The 11,420-nt window shown below is 39.1% G+C and overlaps 1 protein-coding gene across 1 annotated transcript in view; it reads left to right on the forward strand.

The window, feature by feature from the left end:
- Positions 1-11,420, forward strand: part of cdkal1 (CDK5 regulatory subunit associated protein 1-like 1) — a 295,222-nt gene that overhangs the window by 39,149 nt on the left and 244,653 nt on the right. Inside the window, exon 4 of the mRNA XM_037676399.1 lies at positions 10,621-10,705. Within this exon, the coding sequence (XP_037532327.1) occupies positions 10,621-10,705 (85 nt within the window). The remainder of the gene's footprint in view (positions 1-10,620; positions 10,706-11,420) is intronic.

Genomic DNA, 11,420 nt, shown 5'->3' on the forward strand with positions numbered 1-11,420 from the left:
ACAGCTCTACAACTCTGACAGATCTGTGATGACTCAGTGGCTGCTCTGTGATGCCTCTGTGACAGCGCTATGAGAACTCTGACAGGTCTGTGACGACTCTGTGATAACTCTGACGACACTGACAGCTATGCGATATCTTTGTGACAGCTCTGTGATGACTGTGACAGCTCTTTGACAGCTCTATGATGACTCTGTGACTGCACTGTGATGCCTCTCTGACAGCTCTGACTACTTGAACAGCTCATTGACAGCTGTGATAACTCTGTCACATCTTTGACTGCTCTGTGAAGACTTTGTGACAGCTCTAACAATGTGAACAGCTCAGTGACACCTCTGATGATTCTGACAGCTCTGTGACGACTCTTTTGGGATCAAAAAGGGGAGTGGTAGCGCAGAAGTTAGAGAAGGTGAGCCTGTGATCGGAATGTCGCCAGTTCGACTCTCCGGACCGACAACATTAAAAAATGTAAGTGGGAAAGGTGAAACACCCACACCTGCCTCCACCCTCATTTGCTCCACTTGAGCAAGGCCCTCAACCCCCACCAGCTGCTCCCAAAACAAGTCTCTCCTGAAAATGAATCCTTGTGACTCAGTGAGACTACCTGCATAAATAAAAGTAAAAAAAAAAATGTTGGACAATTTTTTTTCCAACATGTTCAAATTTTCCATCAACAGAAGAGTGAGGCCTGTGACTCATGCAAGGAAATGACAAACCTGCAATAACTCTTGGAAACATTTGGAAGCTCCCTCATGAATTCTGTTTGCAACTTGTGTCCAACTGCACAGTGAGATAATGGCTTTATAACAATAGTACCATCATGTGGTCCGATGTCCTGGTGAACAAAGTGCCAGTCAGTTCAGAAACCTCGTTTGGAGAATGACCACAGTGCACGTTTCTTTTATCTTGGTTTTAACCAGCACACACTGTGTTGTTGTAAGAGTGCTGTCTTTGGTTCTTTAAGCATGGTGGAGTTGTGCAACTCACATTTCTGCCGTTAAACAGATCTTGCAGATAAATTGTGTTGTTGAGTTAAAAATGAGGAAGTTTCCTTAAAAAAAGGAAGCCAAGGCGAGTTCAGGGTCAAAACAACACATCACCCCAAAACTCTTTCAGTTAGCAAACAAGATTTTTATTAAAATGCTGTTTTATATTTTAGTTATGTACAGCATTTTTACAGTAGTTGATCTGACTGATCTGTGTCGATGGTGGAGACGACTCAATGTTTAAAACTCTAAACTACCTTAGGACTAAAACCGGTCAGACTTTTTCATTTTGCTGTGATAACTATTTATCGTAAACATACTCTAATGTAGAGTTTTTATCTGTGATTGGGTCCACCTGCGTGCACGGTTCTGACCCGGCAGCTGAGCCTCATCTCTGGGACTCTGTGGAGTACTGAGCACACCTGTGGCTAAATACAGTAAACATGCACACATGCTAATTCAGCAGAATGCATCGTTTAGCAGTTTTTTCTAACACAAGATAATTATGTCATTACATAGAAGCCTGAACACACAAATATGGCATGTGCACATGCTCGTAGATGATAGATTCAAAAGCAAAACAAATATTTCATTACAGATCATACAACATCAGACATACTTTAGCTTCTGATCATCAAATCTAGATTGGAAACCGTCGCCTGCCTCTGTACCTGCTTATAAACCGTGTTTCTCCATCTCTGTTTGTCCAACAGATTCCTGTGTTTTCCTTCTTTATTTATTGTACTGTTGCAACCTCTCATACCTTCGTCTGAGTGCCTCTGCTTCTGTCCATCAATCCATCCAGACTGATCTTCTGGATGCACCTGCTCCCGCAGCTCCGTCCCCTCATCTCCATGGGGAGTAGTGTGATTGAAATGTGTTATGTATGACCCTGTGCATATATCTACACACACACTGACCACAGGTGCTGTGTCTCCAATAAGCTTGTGTCTCATATATAATTCACAGAGTCGGGCCCAAGAATAACCTCATGAATTAGATTTAGTCAGAGAATATGAAGAATCCACATCTACACCTGAATGTTCTAAAGAATTACAAAGAAATACTAGAAAAGTTCACACACATGTAGGCCTGTTGCAATAAACAATAAATCAGTTAATCACATGATGAATGAAAATTATCAAGCTCATTTTCATTTACCGGCTTAATTGTTTTTTTCGTGTCTCTCTCTTTCTACTGAAGACATGGCTCAACTCCGGTGCTCTTCACTGACCCCTCAGTCTCTTTAAAATCTGTTCTAACGACGTTAAAAGTAGCTAAGCTGAGAAGCTAAGCTACTAGCTAAGCTAACAGGCTGACCTTGGGAAAAAACCTCTGTCTTGTCGAGCTCCAAAATTCACGGTTGAAACACGTGCCTTCGTGTAAAAAGTTGTTTTTCTCTGCAAAAAGAAGCTGATAACTTGTTTACTGATGTTTATTAAAAGCTTTGTGGGAAAAATGCTATGCTATAGATCTCAAATCACCGAGCGTCCACCATGTCAGCCCAGGTCACGTCAAGGGCCTTCCCTCCCATTTTTCTTAAAGAGACATGCTGCTCAACTATCCAGCCTTTGGTTCAAACAGTTTTATACTGCCATCATGTGGTCAAAAAAGGTACTACACTCCAGACAAATCAACATTTCTTCTAAAATTTGACAATTAATTATTGTTGAATTTAAAATAGTATTATCGTTTATCACAATAATTTCTGAGACAATTAATCACCCAGCAAAATTTGTTATCGTGACAGGCCTACACACATGCGTGTTCATGTAAACATACTTTTTTGGGACTTTTCATCGACTTCCATTCATTTTCTATAGCCTAGCCCAGACCTTTACCCTAAACCTAACCATTACCAGTACATGCCTAACCCTAACCTAAAAAAGTGTTCAATCTATCAAATGCATCGTCTCTGTTTTTACCGAAAAATAAAATATATAAAAAGTTATCTGTGGGCTGCACAGCCTCTGCTGCTGATGATTTAGGAAACAAAAAAAATTAAATAACAATAATAAAATAAAATTAGCTTTTATGAAAATGATCATTACAGAATTTATGCAGTTTTACGATGCTGCAGTATTTAGATAAAATAACCACCATAGCTGTTGGAAATGACTTCTACACACACACACACACACACACACAGTTGTAACCTTGTGTGTGCGCTCCTCATCAGAATGGTCACCAGTGTTTGCTGTCATCTTCGTATTGAATCAACTCTCAATTGTTTTGATGTTCAGATTCAAAGATTATCCAAATGACTTCAGTTTGATTGGCTACATGCCCCCCCAATGCAAATCTTATGCAAATAAGAGATTCCAGAAATGTTCCAACAGCCAACGTGTCTTCTCAAGTTGCACACTTTGCGTCCTTTATTACTGCAAGCTGATTCGTCACAGCCAGGTGGGAGATAAATTAAAATACGTTCCCCAAAATGAAATCTAACATCTTTACCTACATATGTCTGTGTAATCTGACTTACACTGTCAAGTAAAAAATGACTGCTGTAATCTTTTACAGCTCTAATACATAAGTTCTTATCCATCAACCATCTACCTCATGGGTTTACAGAACTACTAAACTGATTTATATTTGGCTTTTTTTTTTTTAGTAAATGACAGAAAAGGGATCACTCATGCTTTTTATTGATCAGTAGAAAACCAAGACTTTAATCCACTCAGATGAATCTAAAAATGTTGACTCAGGTCCTCTGGATGAATTCTTCTTTGTTGAAAAGTTTTGTATTTTATCCAAAAGACTTCTTCAGTCTGAGGAACAAGAAAACTTAATCTTATAAACAGCACCTTCTTATAGTGGATCAACCAGTTTGCTGGTGACAGCCAAACTAGTTGTTCACATGCAAAAGGAGGACCGTCAAACTAACAACCGCTTGGCTGCTTGCTATTCACAGAGGGCTGAGTGGTACTTGCAATAACAACATTGTAAGAGGTGGACATTTGAACACTGAGGCCTCCGCCCCAGTTTAACCAGGGGCATGTTCTTTTCACAAGGGTGGCTTCCTTTACTCCTCTTTCAAACCAAAGTTTCTCTCTTCCAAGGATGTGAACATGTTGTGCTTCAGCAACTTCTGGTGTTTTCTGTTGTTAACTCACCAGCAGTGAGTGAATGGATGGATGGATGGATGGATGGATGGATGGATGGATGGATGGATAGATTGATGGATGATTCATGGATGATGGATGGATGATGGAACGATAATGGATGTATGGACAATGGATGGATGAATGATGGATGCTAGATGATTGATGGATGATGAATAGATGGATGGATAGAAGGATGGATGCTGGATGGATGGATGAATCATGGATGATGGATGGATGATGGAAAGATGATGGATGGATTGACAATGGATGGATGATGGATGAATGATGGATGGATAGATTATGGATGGATGAGTGGATGATGGATGGATGGATTGATGGATGATGTATCATATATGATGGATGGATGGAAGGAGGATGGATGATGTATTATGTATGATGGATGGATGGAAGGATGATGGATGGATGATGGAAGGATAATGAATGAATGGATAATGGATGGGTGATGGATGTATAGAGGATGGATGGATGGATTGATGGATGATGTATCATATATGATGGATGGATGGAAGGAGGATGGATGATGTATGATGGATGGATGATGGAAGGATAATGAATGAATGGATAATGAATGGGTGATGGAAGTATGGAGGATGGATGGATGGATGATGGATTGATGGATGATGATGAATGGATAATTGAGGATGTTTGGATAGATGATGGATGGATGAATGAATGATGGAAGATGGTTGGATGATTGGATGGATGGTCATGAGCAGATTCTCTATAGTCCAGCACCTTGCTGGTTTTACAAACATTCCCTGATTTAACAGTTCTTTTTTTAGCACAAAGAATTGGAGAAAAGTAAAGTACAGTTTGTTTTTACCAGTGAGACAGAATGTACTTCACCTACAGCAGGGGTGCCCACACTTTTTCAGCATGCGAGCTACTTTTAAAATGACTAAGTCCAAGTGATCTACCTAATATAAAAATATAAAAATACAAAACAAATACCTATTTATAAGCATATTAAGTATGCTTTTTATGCTTTACATTCTTGTTTTTAGTATTTTACGATGTTTTATATGGCACCTTGATTTAATGTTTTATAACACTACTTTTTATATTAATTGCATTTTACTGTAGTTTTTGTCGTCTGTACTTTATATATTGTCTGTCTAAAACAGGTCTTTCTTGTAAATGAGTCCTTGTGACTCATTGAGACTAATCTGGATAAATAAAGCTTGAATGAATGAATAAGTCCCAGCTCGCTGTGGACGCAACATAAATGACAAAACCCATGCTTAAAAAATAAAAAGTGACCATTTATTTTTACTGTCCGCGTACAAAATAATAAAGAAAACTCCTTCTGGTCTTGATACAAAGGAACAGAAAACAACAGGACGGACTTCATGTTTGAAAAGTAACCTGAGAACTTGAGAACAAAAGTGAAACTTCAGTCCTGACAGCAGCTGCTTTTAACTGTATTTCTTGATACCTGAGAGCAAAAAATGGAAGATAATGTTTCTGGTTTGTTTTTAAAGTCTCTGAACGAGTCAGCTGCTTCAACAAATAACTCTTTTACCATCTCTCCATCTTGAAAAGACTTCTTGTGCTTAACAATTATTAAAGTGACTCACCCGGACTGATGCTTCGCTGCTGTGGTCTGCTGTAAGAAAAATGACGGCTGTCCAGATAACTGGGATTTTAGTTCCTTCACAGTTTTCTTTCTCAGCCAACTTTTCAGAAGGAAGTCAGCGATGTAGTTTTTATGAATAGTCCGAAAATGCCGCTCCGGTGAAACGCACTTCGAATTGTGAAAAAAAAAGTCCTCCCCTCATGCCGTATGGAAATGGTAGATTTTTTTGCTTACTTGGTCCAGCTCCCCAACACATTTTACACACTTTCTTGAGTTTGGATATAAACTGGGGGCTATTACGAGTCAATTCGTTTGTTTTTAGCGCAGTTGAATGTGCATGCGTGGTGACTTATGCGTCAAAAAAAAATCCGGCCTCTGATTGGCTGCCCTGTGTGTCAGTCATGGGCGCTGTTGTTTATGCCTGCATGGTGACCTATGTGTCAGAAAAGGTCTGTCTCTGATTGGCTGCCCTGTGTGTCAGTCATGGGTGCTGTTGTTTACGCCTGCATGGTGACCTATGTGTCAGAAAAGGTCTGTCTCTGATTGGCTAACCTGTGTGTCAATCAAGTGACAGCTTGCATAGTGAAGATAGATTGATCGGCTGACGTTTATTTAAAAATAAAATTTAAAGAAATAAAAAAATGGTCTGGCAACTATTTGGCCGTGCAATCTACTGATATAACCTTCACAATCTACCCGTACATCACGATCGTCGTATTGTGCACCCCTGATCTACAGCAACTTTAGGATCTGCATAACCAAAACTCACTTTGTTACATTGTTACCAAAGACAGCTGAAACAATATCATCAAGTTATATAAGTCTGATCAAGCTCCATGTAGTCATTGATTGATTGATTGATTGATTGATTCTTAGTACTTTGATGGTGTCATTGTGTGCATTGCCTAACTTTCAGAGCAGTCTTGTGTATTTGTACTTTAGTCTGGAGGCATTTCCTCTGAGTGGTTTGCAGAAATGTTTGTTGTGCAGATGCACATGCTGATGCTGGCTGTGTGCATTTTAAACCGACAGTGAGCTCGTTGTTGTCAGTTTGGAGCTCTCCCCTGAGACAGACATGAGACAGCTGAGATCACTCCCACCATAGTCGTGCATGTGTTTGTTTGTTGTCAGACAAATATAATCGGCACGTTCTGCCAGCTCAACGTTCTTTCTCTTCCTTTTCTGGATCTTGTGCTTCCACAAACTCTGTAGATTCAGGACTTGTCTGGATTTTATTTCCACTTTTAATTATACCACAGAGGACATATCTCACTCACACTAACCCAGTGCTTCTCAATTATTTTCTGTTGTGCCCCCCCACAGAAAGAAGTAAACATTTCACCCACCCCCAACTCTCCGCCGCGACTGTAAATAGTATGTCTATAAAATTGTTATAAGTACACCTCAGCCTAACATTATGTCCTTATTAACATTAAAGAAAAAAAAGAATATCGATCAACTTACAATGAAGAATAACTTTATTAGCATTGATTTTTTTTAGTCTGTAACAGAAACAACTTACAGTGCATTCATTTGCCTGAAAAAAAAAATCATTTTTTAAACTGTAAACATTTATGACCGTTTGATACTGAAAAATAAAATTAAATATAATCACTAAATGATAAATTCAAATTGATCAGCAACATTTTAACTCAGGAGTGTTATATAAAACACTTTGACATGCAAACAAAAATTAATAAAACAATTTATGCTGATTCAAAAAAAAAACAAAAAATCAAAATGAGGAAGTCAGGATCAATGAGCACACTCATCGATAAACAAATAAAATTGTCAACATGAAAGAGAAAAGAGGAGCAGGTAACCCTCTTGCTTTGAGTTACTCTTTGTCACCTGCATGCTGTGGGTGACAAGCATCCAGATCATCAAAACACAGCAGCTTAACTGAGGAGGTGAATTTGTTTTGTTAGCAAAGAATAGAGTCCTAACATTTATTAAACATTACTTCTGTAAATTGTGCTTTGACTAACTTATCAATAAAACTAAAACATTTTGTCAACGCAAAAGAGGAAAGAGTGGGCAGGTGTCGCTCTCGCTTGAGTTTACTCTTTGTTGCATGCGCGCTGTGAGTGACGTCCGGAGCGCGTGGACATAAAAACAGCAGCGGAGGACGGAGGAGGTGACGGTCGGAGTTTATTTATCGTGTCAGCAGCAGAGGAGAGAGAGACGGTTCATTCATGGCTCCCAAAACGACAAGGCAGCCATATTTGTTCATAACTTTATTATTAGGAACGCACGCGACAAAATGAGAATGGTGAAAAAAAAAAAAAAACTACTCCCTGCGGCAAAAAAGCATGTTTTTTAGGGTCACATGCCCCCCCCCCCCAGCATTGCCCCAGGCCCCCCCCCAGGGGGGCGCGCCCCACTATTTGAGAAGGACCGCACTAACCCAACCTGTTGATTCAAGTCAGACCAGTCAGCTGGGCTGTTTTGAGACATCATCAGATCTTATTTACTCTAATTCAGTTGCTTAAAATACACCCAACAGTCAGAGCTGACTCCATCTAACTATATTTAAAAAATCATTTGACAGATTATACATATTTCAAACTCTTTTTGCCATCTGACATCTGAAGTAATAATGTTGCTCTTCAGAGCCTGAAAACATTTAGTGAAATGTATTGTTTCTTCACAGATAAAATGAGGCAGAATCAAGATTTCTTTTGATTGTTGTTGTTCTAAATGTACTGAACCTGGTGTGTACATGTATGGTTTGTTTTGAGAGCGAGGAGTGGAGGAGTAGTTTCCTTCAGGTGTTAGTCTCTTTTTCTTCACTTTCTTGAACTTTGTGTGTTCTTCACAGCAATGCACAGTTGGTGTACACCTGATTAACCAATTCTAGGAAATACTGTGTTTGTGTGTGTGTGTGTGTAAATGTGCATGTGTGCATGTGCGTGCGTAGCTCCTGTAGAAGCTGTTTCCAACAACTACAGTTGTTGTTTTATCTAAATACTGCAACACAGTAAAACTACATGAATTCTGTAAAGACCATTTTCACAACAGCTATTTAATTTTTTTTTTTAGTTATTGTTATTTGTTATTTTTTGTTTCCTTTGCACTAAATCAGTAGCAGCAGAGGCTTTGTGCAGCCACAGATAACGTTTTATAACTTTTATTTTTCAGTAAAAACAAAGGCAGTCCATTTGACAGATATAACACTTTTTAGGTTAGTGTTCAGGAATAAGACATATGGGCCATTTTGTGTGTGTTTGCCTTTTGTGCACATGCCTGCAGCTGGGAATTATGTTCAACTGAAATATGTGGCCAAGTGTGGTGTAAAGAGATGGTCCTGTGCTTCTCAGTGCCACTGTGTGAAAGCATCTCACGTAGAATTGTTTTTGTGAGCAACAGCCCTCCTGGCAGAGCCATATGTTAAATTAGTTTCACCACCAGCTCTTCCTGTCATCACAAAGAGCAGCACACGGCTGCACGTATGGACACCTGTGGATTAAACGAGTTTAATGTAGCCCCATGTTTTAGGAACTCGTAATGGGACGGGGCTGGTCTTAGTAATGTAGGCAGCTGGATGTGTGACTAGTTTCTCAATGCACTCACTTATCACGGGGGGTTACGTTACAGACACCTTCACGATAGGTGAAAATCTGCAAAGAAGGAACGTTATATTTATTTTAGTATTTATATATATTTAAGGCTTTATAAACCCTTCCCACATTCTTGCATTGTTCTTCACAATGTTCTAAACTCTAAACACTCTAAAAGTGCACAGCGAAAGAGAGAAAAGCCCGGATTGATTGTTTTAAATCAACAATCCATGCTGCTTGTGCGGCTCACTCAGGTATAAGACAAACCCCACCCTCCTTCTTTTTCCGAGACTGTCTGTTGTGCGTCCCATCTGTTTTGTGTCTCTACTCTGCTGTCTGCTGCCTCAAAAAGAGAAAGGCGGGTGCGGGGTGGTGGTGTCTGTCATACCTGAGTGAGCTGCACTCAGCCACACTCTGGTCATCTGATCTGTTCATCCCTGCTCCCTGAGCAGTAGTGATGTGGAAAGACTGACCCCACCACACTCCATCCTTTCTCCTTCTGAGGCTGTCGGTCACAGCAAAGCAGCCAGACAGCCTCAGAAAGAGAAAGGAGGGGTGGGGTCTGTTTTTCCCTATCACCAATTGTGTGTTGTGTACAATCTTACGTTGAAACCCTGCGAAAAAGCGAGTCCACGAAAGTCAAACCAGGACGTATCGAGGGACCACTGTACTTGGTGCTTTTGTCATGATACACAATACATACTTGAATTTTTTTTTTTTACCACAATACATGTGCGTGTCATGATATTTTTTGCCTTATCCTTATCCTAATCCCTTAATAATTGTTAAATTAAACACTGTAATGTGTCAAATTCAAATCTACCTTTCTTTTTTCAATTGTTGTTTGTTTTTCATTTTCACATAACAAGGTGAGCTGCTAATTGAGCCGATCATGAGAAACTTTTTGTTGTGAACTTTGCAGTAAGCTCAGGCCGACAAAAATTTGAATATAACAAGAAAACTTGAAAAAGGCACTTTCAAATTAAATTGTGCTTTTAACTACAACCCTTAACAAATGTAAACATTATTTATTTAGTTTAAACCATTGAGGCAAAAATCCAGGTTGTGGCTAAAATCTCTGTCAACAAAGGACAGGCAGCTACTGAGCCTACCTTCTGTATATTCATTTATTATTTGTTTTTCCACTATATTAACCCGGTGAATCAAACCTTTTTAAAAACCTTGTAGCACAACAACTTTTGTTGCATCCTTGTGTTGCAGAGAAGCGACAGTTAAATCAAATTATTACTGCAGATGGGATGATGTTGCTTTTGTTGAATCTTGTTTCACTTCATTGTTTGTTGGCTTTTGGCGTTCATTTTTAAAATCAGTCTATTTTGCAAAAGTAAGTGATGTATTTGTGACTCCACAGATGAGCCAACAGAAGCAGACGTTTGGTTGCTCAACAGCTGTACGGTGAAGAACCCTGCAGAGGACCACTTCAGGAACTCCATCAGGTACTGGAACAACCAAACAAGCACATCTTACACACGTGTGTGTCTTCTAGTTTAAAACTGGATGAAGGTGTTTGTTCATTGGCAGGCACTAAATAGAATATTTGTAACATTTTCAATGTTAGAGCAGAATAAACCAGCCAGGACTGGTTGGACCAATAGAAATATTGGATAAAATAAGCAGCTTTAGCTTCTTTTCTTTCATCTTGGATGTTGACTGTAAAAGAAATAACACAATGTTGTGGCTCACCAGAGAGCCGAGGAGATTCAAGGGGATTTTGGATTTAAAATGGAAAAATATTGTCCTGACTGAAATAGAATAACTGAACATAAAGTATATATCTTATATCCATATTTCAAATTACAATACATCGAACAATGCAAAGTGTATCTTTAAAATATTTGTGGCTATTTCAAAACTTTACACTATTTCTGACCTGAAAATAAGTTATTTATTTGTGAGTATTATTACTATTATCATGCATAAACTTATGGGTTCACATGTTTGTGTTAGATCCTCCCCACACACACACACACACACTTTCCTTTGCATAAATGCTGCTAAATGAAGCTGAGAACTGTTTTTGCATTCGGATTAATTTGCCGAGGAGCATACGCACCTGGCAGATATGAGATGGAGCCACTTGTTGCTTTCCTGTTTAAAGGTTGTAGTTTCTGACGTTAGTTGAGAAGTCCAGATCTTCATGTATGTATATAT

Source organism: Nematolebias whitei, chromosome 5 (assembly GCF_014905685.2).
Source record: "Nematolebias whitei isolate Nwh7 chromosome 5, NemWhi1, whole genome shotgun sequence".
In the NCBI taxonomy this organism is placed as follows: Eukaryota; Metazoa; Chordata; class Actinopteri; order Cyprinodontiformes; family Rivulidae; genus Nematolebias; species Nematolebias whitei.